The sequence below is a fragment of the Ostrea edulis genome, chromosome 5 (assembly GCF_947568905.1).
Source record: "Ostrea edulis chromosome 5, xbOstEdul1.1, whole genome shotgun sequence".
Taxonomy (NCBI): domain Eukaryota; kingdom Metazoa; phylum Mollusca; class Bivalvia; order Ostreida; family Ostreidae; genus Ostrea; species Ostrea edulis.
The window spans coordinates 74,435,627-74,460,498 of NC_079168.1; the positions used below are offsets into that span (position 1 = coordinate 74,435,627).

General features: G+C 36.2%; 1 protein-coding gene across 7 annotated transcripts in view; it reads left to right on the forward strand.

Annotated features, from left to right (window-relative positions):
* LOC125649977 (spatacsin-like) overlaps window positions 1-24,872 on the forward strand; it is a 63,185-nt gene that overhangs the window by 20,266 nt on the left and 18,047 nt on the right. For 6 of the 7 annotated variants that reach the window (XR_008803089.1, XM_056165503.1, XM_056165501.1 and 3 more), the window contains 25 exons: window positions 1,449-1,640; window positions 1,735-1,940; window positions 3,639-3,796; window positions 4,402-4,588; window positions 4,771-4,938; window positions 5,232-5,338; window positions 5,586-5,737; window positions 6,231-6,374; window positions 6,532-6,601; window positions 6,912-7,083; window positions 8,313-8,539; window positions 9,047-9,155; window positions 9,541-9,700; window positions 10,321-10,507; window positions 10,655-10,726; window positions 10,939-11,087; window positions 11,553-11,747; window positions 11,859-11,966; window positions 12,250-12,427; window positions 13,531-13,748; window positions 14,884-15,021; window positions 16,023-16,187; window positions 16,295-16,447; window positions 18,455-18,571; window positions 18,925-19,057. Coding sequence is in view for 6 of the 7 variants with exons in the window: in XM_056165503.1 (XP_056021478.1) it covers window positions 1,449-1,640; window positions 1,735-1,940; window positions 3,639-3,796; window positions 4,402-4,588; window positions 4,771-4,938; window positions 5,232-5,338; window positions 5,586-5,737; window positions 6,231-6,374; window positions 6,532-6,601; window positions 6,912-7,083; window positions 8,313-8,539; window positions 9,047-9,155; window positions 9,541-9,700; window positions 10,321-10,507; window positions 10,655-10,726; window positions 10,939-11,087; window positions 11,553-11,747; window positions 11,859-11,966; window positions 12,250-12,427; window positions 13,531-13,748; window positions 14,884-15,021; window positions 16,023-16,187; window positions 16,295-16,447; window positions 18,455-18,571; window positions 18,925-19,057 (3,865 nt within the window). In the remaining variant the exon portion in view is untranslated. The remainder of the gene's footprint in view (window positions 1-1,448; window positions 1,641-1,734; window positions 1,941-3,638; window positions 3,797-4,401; window positions 4,589-4,770; window positions 4,939-5,231; window positions 5,339-5,585; window positions 5,738-6,230; window positions 6,375-6,531; window positions 6,602-6,911; window positions 7,084-8,312; window positions 8,540-9,046; window positions 9,156-9,540; window positions 9,701-10,320; window positions 10,508-10,654; window positions 10,727-10,938; window positions 11,088-11,552; window positions 11,748-11,858; window positions 11,967-12,249; window positions 12,428-13,530; window positions 13,749-14,883; window positions 15,022-16,022; window positions 16,188-16,294; window positions 16,448-18,454; window positions 18,572-18,924; window positions 19,058-24,872) is intronic. The other variant, XM_056165500.1, reaches the window with a different exon arrangement.

Consider the following 24,872-nt stretch of genomic DNA (forward strand, 5'->3'; position numbering starts at 1 on the left):
ATTTGTAAGGTTGATATATACGAGGGCTGTTCGATATGTAATGTGTATTGTATGATATCTCAAAAGCATTTGACTCAAATAGTGAAATGAACATTACATCCCTTCAAATTATTCTTCCGTGGTTTGAAATACATAATTTCAATCTCTGAATCCATTTCTGAAATGCGTCACATTACGCTGATGTAGGTAGACCTCTGAGGCACTGACTGATGGCTGAGCCAAGGGCTTGTCGCGACTTGTAACGACAACCAAATAAGAACTTTTTAAGTTTTGGAAAAAGGAAAAAGTCACATGGGGCTAGATCTGGAGAGTATGGTGGATGTGGCAAGATGGTAACCTTCTCCGACTTCAAAAATTGCTTTACAAGCTCAGATGTATGTGATGGAGCATTATCCTGAAGTAGACAAACATGCCTAAATCTTGACACAGGGTGTCATTTATGATAATATCTCTTGAGCTTTTTTAGTATAATATCTCGGAAATACTGACCTGTAACACTTTTGCCCTTTGACACTGGAAATTGTATGGCTATACCATCACATGAGAAGAATATGTAATAAAGAACCTTCTTTGTGCTTGTGGTTCTTTTGGCAACTACAGGCCTTCTACCGTGTTTAGTTAGCCATATTTTGTTTCCAAATTTTCTTACTGGTTCGAAATAGTGAACCCATGTTTCGTCACCAGTAACAATGTTTGCAAATTGTCTTTGATTGAATTTGGGAAACATTTTGAGCAATTGCTTAGCTGTCTGTACTCTTACCCGTTTTTGGTCATCTGTCAATATGTGTGGTATCCATCTGGCAGAAATCTATTGTGCTTTCAAAATACGCTTCAAAATGGAATGCACCCGCGATAGCGATATGTCAACAGCTTTGGCAATATCACGAATCGTGTATCTGCCATTGCTTTCAATAATTTCCCTGACTTTTGAGACATTTGCTTTACATGTTAGAGTCACAGGTTGGCCCGTTTTTTGCTGCATCTTCGACGAACTCTGTGCCAGTCAGAAATTTCTTTCTCCACTTACCAACTGTCTCATAAGATACCTTATCAGACCCATAAACTTCCCCCAATTCAGTAAAAATCTGCATTACCGAATGACCGAGTTCTGTGATAAGGTTTATATAAGCTCTAATTTCTTCAATATTCTCAACCCATTTCCCAACCATTTTTACAACAGTGGTCAACGACTGGCTCTATTAAAATGACTATAAGTTTAAAAATATGTGGAGCTGAATGCTCATATTTATACTGTTGGAAAGGTATTGAATAGAGCTATTCAAGAGTATCATCATCCATGAAATCGTGCAAAGCGTTATTGCATTGTGGTACAATACACGTTACATATTGTACAGCCCTCGTATATCTGTGATTCATGAATCATTTCTATTCTAATGCTCCTCAGCTGTATTTTATGGTTTATTTATTATTCCTGGTGCTCCTGACAGGAAATGGAGAAGGATGACATATTGGAGGCTCTGCTGAACAACACTTTACCAGATCTTCAGGCAAAGCGGTGTCAAGCCGGAATGTTCAGTACGGTATCAATGGATAGAATTTATCAGAGGGGAATGGAAAGGGTGCACGGGTATCTTATGAAGAGAGAGGCCCAGCCCGGTGTTGTTATACTGGCAAATCTAGTAAGTGGTGCAAGTTTCTCGACAGTGGTGATTTATTGTAAGAGATTTTGTGTATAATTTCCTAAGTGCAGTGGTGAAATAATATTTTGTCCAGGGTGTTGATGTAAACAAGAAGTTGTGGGAGATAGCATCCTTGACCCTTAACCCTGAGGTCAGACAGTTCATCATTGAGGAGTGTCTGAGTTACACCCTTTCACCTCAACAGGCTAGTGATACGGCCTTCTTGAAAACTCTGGAGGAGGTCAATAGACAGCGATCTTTAAACTCAAAGCCAGAAACAGCAGAGGAAAACCATGAGAGGTACTGCATGCAGTTACTTATAAACTGTAAATCAATGGAAATAATTTAATTGATTTATAAGCATACACAAAAATGTTTATGCCTCCGTATTGAAGATCATAGGGTTTGTTATTTTCTGTCCGAAACCCTTAACCTAGCACAAAACTTTTGAATGGTGTGTGATAAGATTTTTAATTTCATATGTGCATTTCTTGTGACTAGACTTTTTATACGCCCGTCTTTAGACAGGACGTATTATGGTACAGCGATGTCTATACGTCCATCCGTCCGTCCGTTCATCCATCCGTTTGGGGTTTTTTCTTTCACAGATCATGCTGAAACTTGCTGTGTAGCTTCTTTGTGGGTCACTCTAGATCATACTGCAATTTTGATCCATTTCGACCTTTTTTCCAGGAGTTTTGCCCCTTTATTTGGAAATAATTATTATATGGAGGGTACATAATTTGTCCACCCTACTCCTCCCATAGTTTTCAAGTGAGAGCCTTCTTATTTTGTGGAGTGTTTGTATGGGTATTGAAGATGTGCATGTGGAATGGATTTTGATTTTCTACAACTTTTGAGAAAATTACAGGTTGTTGAACTTGGTCTATTTGGAAATTAATATTCTATGGAGGGTACATAATTTGTCTGCCCTACTCCTCCCACAGTTTTCAAGTGAGGACCTTCTTATTTTGTGGAGTGTTTGTATGGGTATTGAAGATGTACATGTGGGATGGATTTTGATTTTCTACAATTTTTGAAAAAATTACAGGTTGTTGAACTTGGTCTATTTGGAAATTAATATTCTATGGAGGGTACATAATTTGTCCGCCCAACTCCTCCCACAGTTTTCAAGTGAGGACCATCTTATTTTGTTGAGTGTTTGTATGGGTATTGATGATGTGCATCTGGGGAAGGATTTTGATTTTCTTCCATTTTTGAAAAAATTACAGGTTGTTGAACTTGGTCCATTTTGAGGAAATCTAGATTTTTAAGTTAAGACCCTTTGTTCATATGAAAGTTTGTCACAGCCTCATGATGGCTGATAATACCTGAAGCAAAGTTATACAAATTATAACTCCAGAAAAACACCCTATGTAAGCATTTCACAGGCGTATTATGTACCGTTTGCGGTACTCTTGAGTTTAGTACCAGAGTTTTTTACCTTGTAACCTTGACCTTGGACTTTATTTACTTTAAAGAAAAAATAGTCTAGGCAATATCTTTTAAACTAATTATGGCAGGGCTTTTAGATTTTGTATGTAGGCGTATTATGTACCATTTGCGGTACTCTTGTTGTTTAGTACCAGAGTTTTTTACCTTGTAACCTTGACCTTGGACTTTATTTACTTTAAAGAAAAAATAGTCAAGGTAATATCTTTTAAACTAATTATGGCAGGGCAGGACTTTTAGATTTTGTATGTAGATTCCTAATGACAAGACCTTTTATTTGATATGATATTTGAATTATGGCCTTAGCCTTAGAGTTTGACCCAAATTTCAAAATAAAAGATTTTGAATGATGAATGTTGGGGCTCTCATATTCCATGTGGTCATTCCCTGTGACAAGAGCTTTCTTTTGGTATCAAGGTTTTGACCTTGTGGTCTTGACCTTGGAGTTTTACTTTGTTGCCACTGGGGGCATAGTTTTTCATGATCACATCTTGTTTCTTCATGATTTTATATGTGCATGCTAGTCAGTATCAGAATGTATTTCAGTGGAGGAGTGGTGGAGTTAAAGTCCATTTTACAGGAAGGAAAGTCAGCTAAATTCCCACTTTCAACAGAAAACACCTCCCCCAATATTTTATTGGACTGGGTGCAGCACTGGAATCAAGATTCAAGAGAACTTGTGATGTTAGAGGCTGGGGTTAAAGGTTAGTCATTAACTGTCTAGAATTCATATACATGTAACAGAATGTTAACACAATGCTTTTATGGTTTTCTTTGCTTGTCTTCATTTAGTGATAGGCATCACGTAGAGAGTGTTTTTAATAGACTGGTGTGTTTTGTCTGGCTAATTTTATGATCATCCAGTGGGCGAGATTACAAAGTAGCAACAATTTAATTCTCATAATAGTTTTCTTTTGGCTTGTGTTTATCAGAACATATTGTAAACATATAATATTTGGCTGTGTATTATATTTAGAGTCTTTAGTACAAAGGAGCTTCTGGTAAATCACTATATGTTTGCAAATATCTCAGTTTAGATCTTGTAATGGAAAAGTTCTAACATCTATTCTGAGCTAAATGGTCAAAAACCCATTTTCTGCTAAATACCATAGCCATGACAAGCCTACAGCAATCATCAGATGATATAAATTTCTTCTTGCGTATAAATGAACAGGATCAATCCTGCAAAAATAAAGTCTTGTGAAAATTTCAGGACCTGTAGTACATTGTAGGATCTGTAGGGTCATACACTGCTCTCATACTGGATGGTTAAACATGGATTTCACATCGTGTTACTGCGATATTTTAGGTGTAGAGGACATAGACTTGGAACTGTATCTCCAGTATTTGGTCAGGAACAATAGAACGGATAGTCTGGTGGACTGGATTAGAGAGAAGGCAGTGGAATATGGAGACGTACTTCACAGGGTGCTGGCCAACCAGGACAATCTCTGCACCGGATACACAAGGGAGATTATCATCAGAGAATTGTTCAGGTAACAAAATTAAAATTATGGAAGTGTAAGAATGCATTGTTACTGCAGTGTCTTCATTGATATATAATTATAAAGTAGATTCATTTACCAGTTCTGTGATTGTTTCATTGTTTTTGAGAAAAATAGTTTACCCTAATGATTCTGATTCATAAAACAAATTCTTTGGATTCTGTCTTAATAAGGCTTGACGTCTATGGAGAGATGGCAGATACCAAGTCCTTTCTACGTAATCTCAGGTCGGTGAGGGGCCCGCTGATCAGAAATATCCCAGAATTCCACACTCCATTCATCTGCTTCTGTGTGACAGAAAACTTGCCGGATGTTTTATGGCATTACTGTAATGATCACAGGTTTGACAATCCTTCAAAAGAAAAAAAATCAGCAACAATGGATGCGAATCATTGTAACAATGATATGAAAGTATAGTGATGGGGATTATATTTATTGTTGATGTATAGAGTTTTTATTTTTTTTAAATATACATTTCTTTCATATTAATATTACTATAATTTACGTGTAACTTTAATTTTTATTTTCCAAATTAAATTGAATGTTTACTAGTAAGGAAGTGTCTGAAAGTGTCACCATGTCACAAATTCTTTTCTTTTTCTTGCGTTTGGTGTAAGGATTTTTACAATTTCAGTATTTCAGTGGATGCACTGCAGGGTTCCATACGAGGCAGAGATTGTAAGGCAGGCTGGCTAGACATGTTTGTCAATTTTTACGATCTTGCTCACCGGACACAGAAAGGTAATCTGTAGTATGGTCTACATTGTGATATTAATACAATCACTGTATCTACGCTTATTGATGTGTTTTAAGCTTTTAGTGAAGTTTGACGCCATAAGCTATTTGACACTATCCTTAACATTGCATTCAAATTTGTGCAATTTTGGTTTTGTGATCTGCCATAAATATACCTCTTGACATTTAATTTAGGTGTGTAGATTTGAAATTTTTATATAAGTGACAATAAATGTTCTGTTTTTGTTTGCAGATTGTGAGGCCGAGGATGTGTATAATCTTAGCATGTCAAATTCAGCATGGACTTATGAGATGGAGATGCCTTCTGTTGTCCAACTTTTACATCAAGGGCAGACAATCACTGCTGTGGCCACCTTAATGTATTCACCTACAATTCTACAACAGGTAAATTTATTAGCTGACTCATTTAGTCAGCAGTTATGGAATTAGATAAAGTGAAATAGAGCATGTGATCTTTGAAAAATGCTTGTTCTTGTACAGTGTTGTGTAGTGGATGAAGATTTCACCTTGATGGTGTATGACTCTGCAGAAATAAATGTCTGATGAACAGAGATTTGATTGAATTTGTAACTTTCTTGAACCCTGAAAATCACCCAACTTTAAAGTATTACAGTAATGATATTTAGATAGGAAACTTTATTTACCTGTTTACTGTAAATCACTCAACTTTAAAGTATTACAGTAATGATATTTAGGTAGGAAACTTTATTTACCTGTTTACTGTAAATCACTCAACTTTAAAGTATTACAGTAATGATATTTAGATAGGAAACTTTATTTACCTGTTTACTGTAAATCACTCAACTTTAAAGTATTACAGTAATGATATTTAGATAGGAAACTTTTTTTACCTGTTTACTGTAAATCTGGATTTTAGTTGGTATCTGGAAATATGGAAGAACAAGAGTTGAAGGAGATAGAGGAAAAATTGATGGAGTATCCCAAACTCCACGGAACTTTCTTTTCTGTCTCATCCCGGGAAATACCGACCAACGACATCACTGTCTACCAACTTCTGAAGGTAACAATTTCGCTAGATAATTAATAGTTCATCAGGCATTTCACTTGATTTGTAAGGAAAAAATTATTAAACCCATAAGAAGGATAAACTTGTTTTTTTTTTTAATTGAAAGTGAGTTTTCCTTAATAGACCGATGTGTTTATCATTTTGTGTTTAGAACAATGCAGCATTTGACCCTAGTCGATTATTTGGATGGCAGGCTCTGAATACTCTGTATGGCGGTGAAGGTATGGAGAAATTTGTCTGGTTCTCATGATGAAAAAACTGTTAAACATTAATTACTGTAAACAAATTTTTATTCGCGACGTTTTTTCGTGATATACTAGTGATGAACTGGTGACTAATTTTCGCAACCAAGATTATCTTAAACATACAAGAAACATTTAAGCACCGATATATGGTGAGAAAAATTCGCAATGATTAGGTTCTCACAAATCTCGTAAAGATTTCTTGCACGCGGATAAAAGGTTTTACAATGGTTTACTGAACAGTTAAGAAGGAAGAAAGTTTTCGATGCATGAAACTGCTTTATTACAGAGAACATGAAACAATTGCCCAGCTTTTCTCAGCAAGATTTGGTAGCCAGGTTTGGGTATTCTGAGAGAATTCGATACACTTACTATCTCAAACAGGGCAGACCAGCGTTTGCCTTCCTGTCTTTTCTGTCAGAGGAGATTGATTCTGCGTCTCATGATGTCTGCCCTCAGAGGTATGTTCATATTGAACTGTAGTTCTTGGAATTTTAGAAGAATTTACATCTACATTCATTTTCATGAAATCAAGTTGCATATTTGATACAATAGAAATATTGTTAACTTTTTTTATCAAAATCTGTTGTCTGCTATCTTTTCATAATTTTAATCGTCTCCAGAACTACTTGGCACAAAGCATCCTTAGGACCTGGTATAGATGATTCAAGATAGTTCTAATGAAGGGTCCTACTCATTTCAAGGGGAGATAATTTGGAAATAGGGAAAATTAGGCAGGGTGTCTTTTCAAGAACCATGGAACCAGAAAGGCCAAACTTTATATGAAAACTTTCTTGAATAGTATGAATTCCAGTTTTGTTTGTTTTTTGTTTATATTTTTTTCTTCTTCAAATTATGTTCCCTTGGACAACAATACAATAGGGGTTTTATTTCTCTCTAAAACTTTGAATTCCCATATTGCCATCAGGGGACTTGATTTGGACAGATTAATACCTTGTACACATTTTGCTTTTGAGAAAAAGAGTTCTATATATTTTCTCTTGTATGCATACATAGATTTCCCATTATTTTTTTTGGCTATCCCTAATTGTGACTTTATTCAGGAAACTTATATCAACGGATTACAGATCAAGTTTGAGTTTGGGCTTTGTTGACCCATTTTTGAAAGAGTTATGGACCTTGAACATAGCAGATAATGCCACAAAGCTGGGCATCACAAAGATAATATCTAGTTTCAACTTTTATGATAACCCTACAAATACTTGAGCCTTTGTTTAGGAAATATGTAGGTCCCCCTGATAAAATAAGATGTTTCAAAGAATAAGAGATATTCATTGGCCAGATGCTTTCAAACAAATTGATTGATAGTAAAAGGTATGAAATTGACCATTATTTGCATATTTATATTTTAACTTGCCTGTATCAACTCCATTTTAGGCTTTTTGTTATATTACTGTCAGTAGTTCATAGATTAGTAACTGCTGATCTTGGGCTAGTAACTTTGTTACTGTCGCTAGTCCCAGGGCTGGTAGTTAACTTTTTAATTACACACCCCTGTAATGTTTTCTCTTGGTAGTCCCAGGGCTTGTAGTTAACTTTTTAATTACACACCCCTGTAATCAGGGCTGGTACTTTTTAATTACACACCCCTGTAATGTTTTCTCTTGATAGTCCCAGGGCTGGTAGTTATCTTTTTATTTACACACCCCTGTATGTTTTCTCTTGGTAGGTTGTCTGAGGTCTGTAACACTGCAGCATGGATAGGGGTTCGAAATTATCACAACTCCCAGGTGGCGTGTGCATGTGTGGCATTCATTGAGTTATTGGGTCAGGACAGTCTGACACTACGGACACTGCTACAGACTGGACAAGAGGTCCTGCTTCATCTGAATGGGAAGCTGACGAGTGCTGGTGACCAGAGGAGAGTAGAAGCCAAGAAAAATGATAAACTTACAGGTAAACGAGAACTGGTCAGGAAGGAAGGGAATTCTGGGAGTATCTTCACCTGTCTTCCACATGGTACAATTTGCGATCCGAATTAAATCATGCTCATTGCTTTATCAAAACATCCTACAAACATTCACAAATTCTTTCCAGGCATATAATTGTGGAACCAATGACCAGCACAGTTCACAGTCTTTATCTGTTTCAAACAATACACAGAAAAATTTGTCATCAGCACCCCTACTAATATTTGAATATCAGTGGTAATACTGCACTGATATTGTATCCATGTTTATTATGTCATTTAAGTTTTCTTGTTAATATTGTACGTACATGTTGTATTTTAAGAAGGCCCCGGCGAAGCACAGTGCTTGCACTAACTAATGGTTAGGAACTGGGTTATCTTCTAATAAAGTTTTATCGTTGTTATCTTAGTAGAGGGATTTCTTTCAAACTACATGTATATACACATGTTCACGCATTTCTGTAATAAGAATATACCAGTGTTTTGATTTCCAGTGACCTGGTTATGTGCCTGTTTAGTGTATAAAGGTCAACATGCGGTAACTTTACTGCATCAACTAGAGGAAGCCATCAGCAGCTCTCTGAAGAAAGACAAAATTCCAAGGTACAAAAGAAATCAATTACAGAATTCTCTGACTGTAGATGGTAGAAATAAAACTGAAATTTATTTGTTTTAGTATTTCTGTATTTGTTTCAGTACAACATCAACTAGTAAATTGATAAAACATAGAATCTGATGTAGTTGATTTGAACATATTTTATTGTATAAATACATATACATCAAAAAGATTGAACACAAGACTTTAGTTCTAATAACTTAAGAGGTTCTCACCTTATTCTCACCTAATAGATGTTGTTTAGAGAATGTTCTTGAGACATGAGTTTGGATAATTATAATTCTTACAGCATCAGATATTGCTTTATTTAAAAAAAATTGTATTCTCTGTCTGAATTTAAGGGCTAATGTCAATTTCTGCTTTTATTTCCAGTTCCAGTTTTGAGGCTGGACAGAAGTGGACAATAGCAGTGATATTCTGTCAGCTGATGTCTGTTCCCTGGACGACGGCCTTCCTGGAGACCTGTGCTAGAGCTGATAAGTGGCTGTCCTTCCTGTGGTTTGCTCAACTTCATCAGTACTCCAAACAACAAGTAACGAAGTTCAAAACATGTAAAGTTTGTAAATTTAACCATGTAAACATGTAAAGTTTGTAAATTTAACCGTGTAAACATGTAAAGTTTTTAAATTTAACCGTGTAAACATGTAAAGTTTGTAAATTTAACTGTGTAAACATGTAAAGTTTGTAAATCTAACCGTGTAAACATGTAAAGTTTGTAAATTTAACCGTGTAAACATGTAAAGTTTGTAAATTTAACCGTGTAAACATGTAAAGTTTGTAAATTTAACTAGGCGTAAACATTTTTTAAGTTTGTAAATTGAACTACGTGTGAATGTGTAAAATTTGTAAATTTAACTATGTGTAAAGTCTGTAAATTTAACTATGGTTTATTAACGTTAGATAACTAATAATCATAAACATTTTCATACAGGTCATGAATTAAATTTTAAGATTGTTAATGTAGTTGTTCATAAATGTTAATAAATGCACTTCATGATAGAGAAAATAAAAATCCAAGCAATTGATTGTGAATTTGATTAAACTCATGAAAAAGAAATCTTCACATGTACAATACATGTATGTAAATACATTTATTATAAAGAGAAAGTGTAATTGACCTGTACTTTAAGTGCTGTTTTTAATCCTCCGCAGTTGCAGCCGTTGCTGTACAAGTTCAGGTGCCCTCATTTAAAGCAGCACCTGCACTACGTGATAGAGAATGCCGAGTCCAAGATATCTGTCAACATTCCACCCACGAAACAGAGGAAACAACCCCCTAGTAAAGACGTCCGCTCTTCACTGTATGCCAGGATAGGACTTACCAAGGAGAAAGACTACAGTGAGAAATATTACTTCTTATTAAGAAGGGGATTTGGAAAAGAATGGATAAATTCAGTAATTGTGGATTTTGAGTTGGATCTTTTGTAGTGTAAGGAGGAAGTGCATAGATTTTAAGTAGATTGTACGTAAGTTGTGTTTTCTACAGCTGACGATAGCAGCAGTGATGAAGAGGAGGTCAAGGAGAAAGCCACCAACTTGGACGACTGGCTTCAGCACTGTAAATAAATATTTACTATTGAAACATTTCCTTTTAACTGATATTGCATTCATTTTGCCATTTAATGTAGAAACTTCTTCAATTCGTATACACGTACATGGTGCATGTTGGTCTGAACAATTGCACGTTTTTATCAATTTTAATGATAACCCATATATATTACATAAATGTATTACTTTTTCTTGTTATGATACTTGATGTGTCCCTTTCAGTGATGGATGTGAACATACACTCGATTCCTGACGACCTTTTTCAAGTGGTCTTCATGGCTCAGGCCACGCCCAGCTCCTGGAGGGCTCTACTGGTCTACTCCATTCTGCTGCACAACCCAATCCTGGCCGTGCTGGCAGCTTGTGATCAGGTTGCTACTCAACTGTTTTAATTTATTTTATTGATATAAGCATGAGGATTAGGAACAAGATCTACAATTGATTCAGTTGTCATGTAAAAAAGGATGTATAAAGAGATACAACAATTCAAGTACTCTGTGTTGTGCTATATGATAGAGCTGCATGATGCATCAAAAACTGATTCATGGAGGTTTCAAGAACAAGGAAATTGCTAAATTGAGAAACTCAAGTTAAAAATGTTGTGTTTATTTACAAATTAATAGACCGGGATCTGGGTTTTTTCCCTTGCCATATCCTCTTCTTATGATAGTCAAATTGTCAGGTAAATTAGTTCTCTGAAATGCTAAAAATTGTTTTACTTCAGAATAGAAGTATTTTTGGCTTATTTTATTTTCATATTTGTTGCAAATTGTAAAAATGTGTAGAGTAATGAAAAGTCTCTGAAATGAAGTTCCTGTACTTTATTTCCTATGCAGGAAGCAGCAGTATTTCCCTGCTTCACTGGTTGGATGGTTGCCATGATGGATGTCGAGTCACATGAACTGTTTATTGAGAATCATGGGAAATCAGTGTGGACTTGGGGACCCAAGCACTTTGACAAAATTCTGAACATATTTCTGGATAAAAACTGGATGTCTACGTTAGCTACAGGACTTGGTATTTTTCTGCCCGTAAGTTAAAAGCTTGTATTGTTTGGAATACCCTTGATTAGCAGTGATGTCTGCACACTGTACTTGTATCTGAAATGATCACATGCAAGGCTTCATTTACTTTTTTTTCAGAATTCTCCATTACTTCCATTCTGCAAGTTCTCTGCCGCTTTGAATGAGAGAAGTGATTATAAAGAGTGCAAAGTGTGCTTAGAGCAGTTTAAAGAAGCTATGCAAGGGGTCAGCGATTTTTAAAAAAAGATATACTACGTGTTGATCATGTGATTTGGACTATTGATCAGACTCAATGAAATACGCTCAGTCTCTTCAGGGTTGTTTTTTTTGACAGTGTTATGATTAAAGTTTTTTTTCCTTAATTTTACATGAAGTCAGATTTCTTAATTTTTTAAAAGATTTTTTTCACTTGAATATTAGAGGGAAAATAGAGAAAATTAGATCTAAGCCAAAAAAAGAAGTAAAATTTCTCGCAGAAATTTCAGCTCCCAGAATTCTGTTGTTGTAGTACGTAGGATCAGAAATGCCTAATGACCAAGCTGTATATGAGACCTCTGATTGGCTGCAGCAGAAGACATACCACATTATTCAGCACCACCTTCACCACACGACCAACCTCAACTCCCTGCTCAATCTTCTGAGACTACTAGACAGTCAGAGCATCGTTCTAGTCTTCAAATTTGATGGTGTGTAATGGATTTAAGTGCCACTGCTCTGAAAGTATACACATACATGTAATAATTCTAGGAAAAGAAAAAAATAATATTGTTGGACCTTAAAGGGACTGGTTCACGATTTTTGATAAAAATATTTTTCATTTTTGATGTTAAACATTAGAAATATAGCTCATTTAATGTTGACAGCCAGAATTTTTACCTTCTGAATGCAAGAATAAAAGTAATATTTTAGCCTTAAATATGTGTTATGTAAACAAAGACTCGAGTCTTTTTATGTAAACAAACACACAAGTGAACTATTGATTTTGTAATATAATGCATCTTAATTTTGCATAGTCACAAATTTTAACTTTTAGATGACCCATTTCACCCCAAAAATGCTTGAAATGTGAAAGATATAATAATACTTAGAACGATATTAATTTCTTTTGAAAATTTCGTAAACAATAGCATACTGCAATCTTTGTTTACAAAACAAATAATAAACTCTCTAAAATGAGCTACTGTGATGATATATCACCTTAATTTTCATGTGAAATCTTTCAAACACATTAGGCAGTAGATTTTGATCATTAAAAGTGAAAAACAAAATTTTGGGTAAAATCGTGAATCAGTCCCTTTAAAAAGTTAATATTATAATTTTGGAATCCTTTAATCAAATATTGTCATTGAATGAATGGAATCAAAAAGGTTTTTACTAAATCTTTAGTAAGAAATGTGTTGCCTGAGGCAAATCTGAACTGAGACATAGTTCTGAATTTAGTGTCGATATGCATTACAGTAATTGAAGAAATGTCTTAAAAGTCAGCAGATACATGTATCATACAAGTTTTTCACAAATACCTGAAATCTATCAATTTAATGAAAATCTATTGGGGAAAGTTTAGTGAGTTTCAATTTCATGATGTTATTGCATTGAATTTAAACATGAATATGGAGATTCAGATTCGAATTGAAGAATAAAGAAAGATTCATGGCAGATATAAGCTTTACCAATGATAAATCCTATTTCACAAATTTTCAAAACGTTTTTTATCTAATATAATGTATCATTAAGCATTGATTTTGGAAATAGCTATTGGGGATCCTGAATTTATGCCTTTGATTTTCAGTGATAAATTTTGGACAGTTAGCACGCCTTTTGAACACCATTGTCAGCACACATGTACTGGATGTCAATTTCAAAAACCTAGTGTCCAGCAAAAGTGGTGTCTTCCATGAGGAGTGCAGAAAGGTGATGGATAACCTGGTCAAGGAACACTTGTTTAAGGAAGCCCGGGATATTGCTCGGGAAAGTGGAATAAGCATGGAAAGTGTCACAATAGAAGAGGTTAGTTGTAATAGCATTCTGATTGTTAATTTTGCATAAAGCTGTATCTAGTAACGTCATTCTGATTGGTTAATTTTGTATAAAGCTGTATCTAGTAATGTCATTCTGATTGGTTAATTTTGTATAAAGCTGTATCTAGTAATGTCATTCTGATTGGTTACTTTTGTATAAAGCTGTATCTAGTAACATCATTCTGATTGGTTAATTTTTATACGCCCGTCAAAGACGGGACGTATTATGGTATGGCGTCGTCCGTCTGTCCGGACCTTGTGGGCAGGATACAGACTGAACCATAAGCCCTAGGACTTTACAACTTGGTACATTTGATCACCATGATGAGAAGAAGATGCCTATTGTTTTTCAAGGTCAAAGGTCAAGGTCGTAGTATCACTTATTAGGAAAACCTTGTGGGCAGGATACAAACCGAACCGTAAGCTCCAGGATATTATAACTTGGTATATTTGATCATCATGATGAGAGGAAGGTGCCTATTGTTTTTCAAGGTCAAAGGTCAAGGTCGTAGTATCACTTATTAGGAAAACCTTGTGGGCAGGATACAAACCGAACCGTTAGCATATTTATGAAGTAGCACATTCTAAGGCTATCCCTCTTTATATCTTGATATCCATTTCTACAAGCATAATAATGAATTAGCTCACAGAGGAAAGTGCTAACTTCACTAAAATATGAATCCCACTAAAATATGTTTTCCTTGAGCAAAATCTACGGGCGTATTATGCCACGTTGGCGTTGATCTTGTTTATAAAGCTGTATCTAGTAACATCATTCTGATTGGTTAATTTTGTATAAAGCTGTATTTAGTAACATCATTCTAGAGAGTTAATAGAATGATTTTTTTGAGATATGCCAGGTATGTACATCCATACAGATTTCTCTCAGTTGTAAATTTAGGCTTAGTAATACTGTAATGTCGTTACTGGTAAATGTAGCAATGATACTATATTGTGAAGAAGTCTCGTACTTGTAATTTGTCAATCAAACTATTTTAAAGTTTGTGATTCTTACTGTTCTTGAACATTCCATTTTATGATTAGAATGAAATCAAAAATTAAAGTTTCTGTGATTGTGTTTACACAGGTTGTAACTAGGTTGTATACATGTACTTGTTTTTTAGAACAAATGGGAGAAACACAAATTATCCATCACGTCTCTGTGGACAGACCAGGTGACCAGACGAAGGTTCTGGATTGGTTGTGAGGAACGGTGTAAGCATCACAAAGTGGCACCATTCATCGTGGCTAAGTACTTCCAGGTAATTCACATGAACCACTCATCGTGGCTCAGTACTTTCAGGTAATTCACATGCACCACTCATTGTGGCTCAGTACTTCCAGGTAATTTACATGCACCACTCATTGTGGCCCAGTATTTCCAGGTAATTCACATATACCGGGCGCTTGTCTTTTGTTTCTGAGAGAGAGGGCATTTATCTACAGAAGCAATAGCAGTCAATGATTTTTAATTTTCTAGAAGGCATTGCACCTTTGATTATCTTGCTGTGGAGTCAGCATTATTTGTTGAACTCCCGGCTTGGATTTCTTGTAAACATCTCAAATTTAAGTCTGATAGCTGTCATAATTTGAATAAAATCTCAGGCTTACAGAAGTCCAAGATTCAAATTTTTTTTGAGAAATCCAGGCAAGTTTTCATGTTTGAGCAAAACTACAAAATCAAATGATCAATGACGTACATTTTATTCAAGAGAATACAGTGAAGTGAAATTTTATTCAAGAGAATACAGTGATGTATTATTATATATGAATGTACATACCATTGACACTGGACTCCTCAACAAAACCACAAGTGATATTATCTACGACAAGTGAATTGCGGGGGCGGGGGGCTTAGTATCAATGACCTCGACCTCATCTTAAGGGAAAGGAGACTCCACTGGTATGGCCACGTTGTCAGATCCAGCAGTGCAGTCAAGTGCGTTCTCAATATGTACAAGTTCCTGGTAGGCATAGAGTTGGTTGGTCAATGATATCATGGAGAGAGCTGACGGAGAAAGATCTTAGAGAATGGAAGCTCTCTACTGCCAACCCTCATGACCGGAAAAAATGGAGATCTGAGGTGAGATCTGCCATGCATGCAGTCAGCCAGATACCTGAAAGGGGGCCCACTAGTGTGGGCAATACCCGTACATCTGCACGTAAATAAAAAGGAACCGACAACAACAATAATGATTGAAACCACTGTATTTGTGTGCTGTGGTTGATTCCTCTCCTGATTACTATACTGCTCTTTTAATAGAAGGAAGCGGAGCAGACTGATAACTTGAGTGAGAAGGCTTTTCTGTATCAGTTGGGGTACCAGTGGATCGAGGTGATAGAGACAAGTAACACCCAGGAACTCGGTGACCATCTGTACAACAGCATGTGGAGAGCTCGTATCGAGAATGCTGTCAACATCATACAGGCAAGTACAGAATTTTAGAACGTGTCTGCACTGACAAATGTAATTATATTTCCTTGTTCACTGTTTTGGAAAATTACGTATAAAATTTTAAATGGACTGTTGAGCAGATTCAACATCAGTCTGGATCCATGGAAATGTCAGGTGACTTGTTTTCTCTCCTGGAGCTTGACACTGTTGTGGGTAGTCCACTGCCTACTGAACTTCTGTCATTGGGAAAGATCCCCAGCTTGGAGACATCTTCTAACGACCTATCAGAGCAGGTGAGAAGGCATGTTTGTGGTGTACATATACATTGTACATATCATTTTTAATACACATGTGTTTGTTTGCCATGTGCACATTCTTTGTGGATTTTCTAAGGAGTAGGCTCATGAAGGGTCAAAATCAGCCCTGTCACAGAAATTAATGAAATTGGTGGAATATAATGTTTAAGTATCATGCTTTAAATATAAGAAGGAATTATTCCAAAATCTTTTGTAAATATATGGCATTACAGTGGGTCAAATGTCAGTATGTCAGAATGCAATTTTGTCAAAAAATAATATGTGAGTTCCTTCATGTTTTCTGTTTTCCATGTACATTGAATTACGTCACATTCTTGTATAAAAGTGGAGCAGATTTTACTAGCATCATCTCGTGATACCACTGATATACATGCACTAACATACCTGTAGTATATTTCATGTATTAACACAGTACAGCATAAGCATTTAATTAGTGCCTCTAGTGTACAAACACAGTAGTCCTGTGGGGATCCGGGTTAGAATAGGTCCTCAGTACCCCCTGCTTGTCATAAGAGGCAACTAAATGGGATGGTCCTTCAGATGAGACCGCAAAAACCAAGACCCCATGTCACAGCAGGTGTGGCACGATAAAGATCCCTCCCTGTTCAAAGGCCATAAGTGCTTAGCATAGGCCTAAATTTTGCAGCCTTTCACCGGCAATGGTGACCTCTCCATATGACTGAAAAAATCTTGAGTGGGATGTTAAACGACATACAATCAACACAGTACCATTCATGTACTAACATAGTACTGCTCATGTACTAACACAGTACTGCTCATGTACTAACGCAATAACACTCGTATTAACATAGTACCACCCATGTACTAACACAATAATATGCATGTAAAAATTGTTTCCTAAGTCGGACTCCTTGATGTTTCATAGAAGATTAGGTGTACAATTCAACTGGAATCTGTCTATAACACATCTCACCTATTGATCCTCATTGACATCGGCAAAAATATTTTCTTTTTGTAATTGATATTCGATATGAAGACTGAACTAACAGGAAAATGTTGACATTCATAAAATTCTTACTCAGCCATTCTTTGGATTTACATGTAACATATGCAATATACAAAATTTTAAAACAGTTTGCTAGAAAAAAATCTTCAAATTTGCTTTACAACCTGAATAGAAGCACACATAAGATTCATAACCAGTTTTAAATCTACTGATGGAAATCAATTAGTAAAAACAATTAAAATTGCATACACCTTATTCCCTTTTTTCTCTCCTCAAGTCAAAATAATTGAATATACTTTAAAATGTTGTAAGTCTTATACATTTCACACAGAATATATTTACAAATCTTTGTATCTCAAATTAATATTTGAAACACCTTTTAATCAATAAAATACAGGATTTAAATTAAAAATTCTCTAACCTGCCTGCAATATAATCATGATTTTCAATATCTTTATGAAGATAGAAAGTTAAGAAGTCTTCATTTATTTAATAAAGCAAAAATATGCTTTACATTTATTTCCAGTTAACTGCATCCATATGTAAGCTTGTTGATGTTTTTGATTTTGAGATCATGCATTCAATGAATATGTACAAGATTTTGTTACATGCATAATTTTTAGACTTCTGATTGGCATAGATGTACAATATTTTTAGGGTACTGTGGATTCCTAAATAGGCGAGGAATCTGTTGTTGTGTTATTTCGTGAGAAGCATCACTCATGAAATAAAATTACTCGATTTTGATTTGCTGTTGCTCAAATACATGTAAGAACTCTTAATTAACAGATGACATGGGAATTCATGTTCACCCGATTTGGCATATATGAGTCATTTCGCCATATTAGGACTCATGTAATAAAAGGAATCTTCAGTATTCAGATACTGAAATATGAATTCTAAAATCAAAACTTGGAAGCTCAGCAACAAAATGCTTACTTACTAGCTTACCTTTTCATAAAGCATTAAAGCGAAACTGAAACTACAAAATGGATTTTGACTTTTTTTCCTGACAGGAAGCAGATGCCCTGCAGGTGATCATCAGCCAGCTGCTGGACAAGGGATACACCTCACACAGCTGTAGACTGGCTGCAGAGTTTGGTGTCTACAACAAAGACCTGGTTATTGTTGTGGTGAGAATTTACAGAAATTCATGGCTGGTTAGCTGTAGGAAATTTACCATTATTCAAGTGAAATCTTTTTTCTACCATTCATCAATGATAAACCCACTCACAATGACTGATATTCATATCTGTCTTTCATTATGGTTGGGTTTTTTTTTAATTTATAGTCTTCAACAGGTAAAAATGATGATATCTGGGGATATTTTTTGTACATGATTTAAAATTGGTTTACATTTGAATTGATTCTAATAACACGGACACATGAAATAATTTCTAAATCACTGTTAATATTTGTGGGATTGGGTTGTAATGTTCAACTAACTCTGCTTTTGTATAATTTTCATTGTCTTTTTTTTTCTCAGACCCTCATTAGGTTAGCTAGAGGTGTAGCTGACGTAAACAGTCTGTCATCCAGCATGAAGTCCATCATCACATCATCCAAACATCACCGACACTCCATATCCACTCCAGTCTCTGTACCCACCCTCACTAGTGGTAAGACACTCTGTATCTACTCCAGTCTCTGTACCCACCCTCACTAGTGGTAAGACACTCTGTATCTACTCCAGTCTCTATACACACACTGACTAGTGATAAGACACTGTGTATCTACTCCAGTCTCTGTACACACACTGACTAGTGATAAGACATTCTCTATCTACTCCAGTCTCTGTACACACACTGACTAGTGATAAGGCACTCCGTATCTACTCCAGTCTCTATACACACACTGACTAGTGATAAGACACTCTGTATCTACTCCAGTCTCTGTATCACACACTGACTAGTGATAAGACATTCTGTATCTACTCCGGTCTCTATACACACACTGACTAGTGATAAGACACTCTGTATCTACTCCAGTCTCTGTACACACACTGACTAGTGATAAGACACTCTGTATCTACTCCAGTCTCTATACACACACTGACTAGTGATAAGACACTCTGTATCTACTCCGGTCTCTATACACACACTGACTAGTGATAAGACACTCTGTATCTACTCCAGTCTCTGTACACACACTGACTAGTGATAAGACACTGTGTATTTACTCCGGTCTCTATACACACACTGACTAGTGATAAGACACTCTGTATCTACTCCAGTCTCTGTACACACACTGACTAGTGATAAGACACTCTGTATCTACTCCAGTCTCTATACACACACTGACTAGTGGTAAGGCACTCCGTATCTACTCCAATCTCTGTACACACACTGACTAGTGATAAGACACTCTGTATCTACTCCAGTCTCTGTATCACACTGACTAGTGATAAGACACTCTGTATATACTCCAGTCTCTGTATCACACTGACTAGTGATAAGACACTCTGTATCTACTCCAGTCTCTATACACACACTGACTAGTGATAAGACACTGTGTATTTACTCCGGTCTCTATACACACACTGACTAGTGATAAGACACTCTGTATCTACTCCAGTCTCTGTACACACACTGACTAGTGATAAGACACTCTGTATCTACTCCAGTCTCTATACACACACTGACTAGTGATAAGACACTCTGTATCTACTCCAGTCTCTATACACACACTGACTAGTGATAAGACACTCTGTATTTACTCCAGTCTCTATACACACACTGACTAGTGATAAGACACTCTGTATCTACTCCAGTCTCTGTATCACACACTGACTAGTGATAAGACACTGTGTATCTACTTCAGTCTCTATACACACACTGACTAGTGATAAGACACTGTGTATCTACTCCAGTCTCTGTATCACACTGACTAGTGATAAGACACTGTGTATCTACTCCAGTCTCTGTACACACAATGACTAGTGATAAGACACTGTGTATTTACTCCCGTCTCTATACACACACTGACTAGTGATAAGACACTCTGTATCTACTCCAGTCTCTGTACACACACTGACTAGTGATAAGACACTGTGTATTTACTCCAGTCTCTGTATCACACTGACTAGTGATAAGACACTCCGTATCTACTCCAGTCTCTGTACACACACTGACTAGTGATAAGACACTGTGTATTTACTCCAGTCTCTATACACACACTGACTAGTGATAAGACACTCCATATCTACTCCAGTCTCTGTACACACACTGACTAGTGATAAGACACTCTGTATCTACTCCAGTCTCTGTATCACACTGACTAGTGATAAGACACTGTGTATTTACTCCAGTCTCTGTACACACACTGACTAGTGATAAGACACTCTGTATCTACTCCAGTCTCTATACACACACTGACTAGTGATAAGACACTCTGTATCTACTCCAATCTCTGTATCACAATGACTAGTGATATCACTCTATAATAATGAGGTGCATATCTTTGTACATTCTCCTACTGGTGGTAGAGTATGAACCCATCATATTTTAATGTACATGATGTAATTACTGGGCACATGCTTTATATGATTTTTATAGGGGTTGTGTACATGTACAAAGGAGTTGCATGTTTATAAATTGTTTTGAAATGGTTTAAATTTCAAAATTTATAATACACAGTGCTCCAAGTCACATCTTCTATCAGGTCGCAAAATGGCGACCTAGAAATATTTCTGGTTGCCATTTTCAAATTTCTAGACGCTATTTTCAAAATTTCTACTCGCCATGGTAAAAGATTTTATAAATAAGACCTACAAGTTTTTTCTTTTTATTTGAATATCTTTCAAGAAAAAAATCAACACCCATGTATGCCTTTTGTTTGTTTTATTTTTAAACTGAATAGAAATGTGCTGTGAAACATGTTGGATACTAACAAGTCAAGTATTTACTCTGGCAAAAGTTGTGTTGCATTGGGCCATTCTGTATATTTTACAGTACGCTTCTGGGGAAGAAAACCCAGCGTTCCACATGTAGCGGTCAGCCGGGTTCGATTGCCGGTGTCCAGATAGCTCATTTGGTAGAGCACCTGACTAGGGATTCAGGGGGCCTGGGTTTGAATCCCAGTCTGGTGCGTTGCATTTTCTCCCTTCCTGTTACACACAAGGATTTGCTTTAAAGTCCTCAATAAGTGGGCCTTCACTGCTTATGTGAATAAGAGCTTCTACTGTTGTTGGATCTTTGCTAAACAATCAGTACCAGCATCAATAAGAACTGAACACTACATCCTGAGTTTGTAATTGTCTGTGAAAATTAGCAGCAACAGTTGCCCCGCTCAACTTACTGCTAATAATGCAATCACGGACAAAGACGTGTCTCTTACTGTTACCGTGAATAGTCACACTTCCACATTTGAAAGATGTACACCAGGCGGCCGTTTCACTAACCGATCGTAGATCGTAAACGTACGATTACGTTTAAGATCATTTGACTCGCACGTATACGAGCGTTTCACGAAACCTAACGTAGTCGTAACACTTACGATTGCGATTTACGTCTGACTTTTTAGAACTCTTTTCTCTATGGAGGTAGATTTAAAATTAATCTTATCATGGAAAGAACTATTCAATCATTATTTCCTCATGGTTAAAGGTTTTAAACATATCATTATCGTCTGCAGTAACCCTAACAAGTTGTCAACAAAAATAATGGAAATTTTGAGCCCGATCTCTACTGTAACGTTTAAATTAGGATAATTTTTATTGACTTTTATAAGAAATAACATAAAAGATTTACATTTTAGAATTTTAAATGTCAAGTAAACTATGATCAAAGGATTAAAAAAAAAATAAGAAAATGAAATATTGATAAAATAATAATAATAATAATAAAATGAAAATAAAATTACACACAAGTATAGGTAATTTTATCCTGCATCAAATCATGGATATATATATATATATATATATACATGAAATCCGGCGTTAAAACATTGTTGTAAAATACGCTATAACACTAATGACATATCTATTCACTTATTTGTTTAAATTTTAAACAAATCATAGGCTCAATTTGTTCCTTAAATGACTTTAAATTTATTTTCCCCATGCGTTTGTATTTTATATACATATATTTTTTCCGTTTAGGCATGTAAGCATATGCTAACTTCCATCTTTACGTGATGATGTATATTCCAGATCATTTATTAAAAATTATTATTAATATTGCACTGCCGGTGAAGGGCTGCAAAATTTAGGCCTATACTCGGCTCTTACGGCCATTGAGCAGGGAGGGGTCTTTATCGTGCCACACCTGCTGTGACACGGGACTTCAGTGTTTGTAGTCTCATCCGAAGGACCGCCCCATTTAGTCGCCTCTTACGACAAGCAAGAGGTACTGAGGACCTATTCTATCCTGGATCCCCACGGGATTGCACTTTATAACAAGGGGTCGGAACCCCAAGGATCCGATAATGACCCTTCCCTTTTCTGTGTACTGTATACATATAGGTCTAGGTTTGTATGTTTAATTTCTAACGACCTTCATAAAACTACAGACACGTTCCACTTGCAAAATTGGGATTTTAACCTCTCTCCCATTACCAAATCATGTTATTATCATATTTTCCTTAAAATTTGTAATGTTTATCATTCGAATGTGCATATATTATGCAGTTAGTCAGTTGCATCAAAAGTATTGATCTGACGAGAAAAAAATAACTGAGTCCGTCGAATCGCAACGTCTCGGATTTAAATGAACTGTTTCTAAAGAAACTTAATTTCTGAACATGTCTATGAGAATTACTTGAATTCTGCCTAATGTTAACTATACATGTACACTAACGGTGATGCAGGCACATGTAGCAATAGCTGCAGAACTGTAGCTCTAAGAAAAAAATTATGTTAACACTCCGGTCTGTCAACATAATTTTTTTCGGAGAACTGCAGCTAATGTAGCAATAACACCCCCCTCCCCATATTACTTTTCTAACAACTGTTCTCGTTATCATTACATGCAAAGTTTGACATATGGACTACACCCCCCCCTCCTCACTTTTTATGAATTCATTGCCTTTACATTTACTTCAGCAGACTGGTCACAGGGGCTAGGCCCGTTTTGGACCCGAACTCTGTGATACAATAAATTTACTATATCTGTGGTATCACAGAGCCCGGGCCCAAAACGGGCTTGACCCCTGTGAGACTGGCATTTCTGTGGGTGTGCGTAACAAAGAAGGACAACTCTAATATTGATTTAAGATTCGGGCTCGGACTGTACAATATTTTTGTGCAAAAGCAGACTGCAAGTCATTGTGATTGTTTTCTTCCTACAAAGTATAAACAAACTCAGTCAGGTAAATACTACCACAAAATGATCTCAGGCGGGCCAGCATGGCGGCCATATTGCTCATTTACGTGCATGTAGGAGCACTTACAATAGCCGTAGACCACTCGTAGGGTTACGATCAATATTGATCGTAAATCGCAAATCGTAACTTTTAGTGAAACGGTCTTACGTGCTACGTTCACATTTAAGTCTACGTTTACGATCTACGATCGTTTAGTGAAACGGCCGCCAGGTCGTGGTGAAATTAGACAATGGGTGTCCAGAAATGGTGGATGTTGCTGGCTGATTGGCCTCACAAATTCTGCAAAACACTTTGCAATCTCTGTATATCAACCACGAAAATTCCTTCAGCCATTAGGACTGGGGTTCTTCCTTTACTTTTGCATTTTTAGCTCTTCTGAGCCGAAGGCTCAAAGAGCTAATCATATGGTCATATGTGTGGCGTGTGGTGTGCGTCAACTTTTTGGAAAAAGGGCTATATTTCAAGAACCCCTTGGCCAATTTTTGTCAAATTTGTCACAGGTTATCCTTGGCCCAAGGGCTTTCATTTGTACACAAACTAGGGTTGTGACCCTTTAATAAGGGGAGATAATTAGGAAAATGCAAACAAAAGTAGTGGTTGCTAAAAATTCTTCTTATTAAGAACCACTGGGCAAATTATCACCAAAGTTTTGTATAAGGATGAGGATAGGTTGTAGATAAAAAATCGTTCAAGGCATCATCCTGGGGCAAAGGATGTGGTCTCGAGGTCACTTCAAAGTTGACCTTAAATTTTGTTTTGTTAAAACTTTGATATTTTGCGAAGTGTAAGGACTAGGATCATCAAATTTTGTCAGTTGATGCATCTTAGGACCTAATATCATGTTGTCTCAAAAGTAAGTCATGGTGACCTACTTTTTGAATTCCGCAGGTGATTATTATGAAATGGATTTTGATACATATCTTGGACACTTTTGAGCCTATGATCATCAAAATTTGTCAGTTGATGGATCATGGGACCTTGAACTGTGTCATGTGAAAGTATGTCACCATGACCTACTTTCTGAATTTTATGGCTAATCATTTATGAATACATTTTAGGTTGATATTTCAAATACCGAGAGGTTTAGAATCATCAAACTTTGTAAGTTGATGC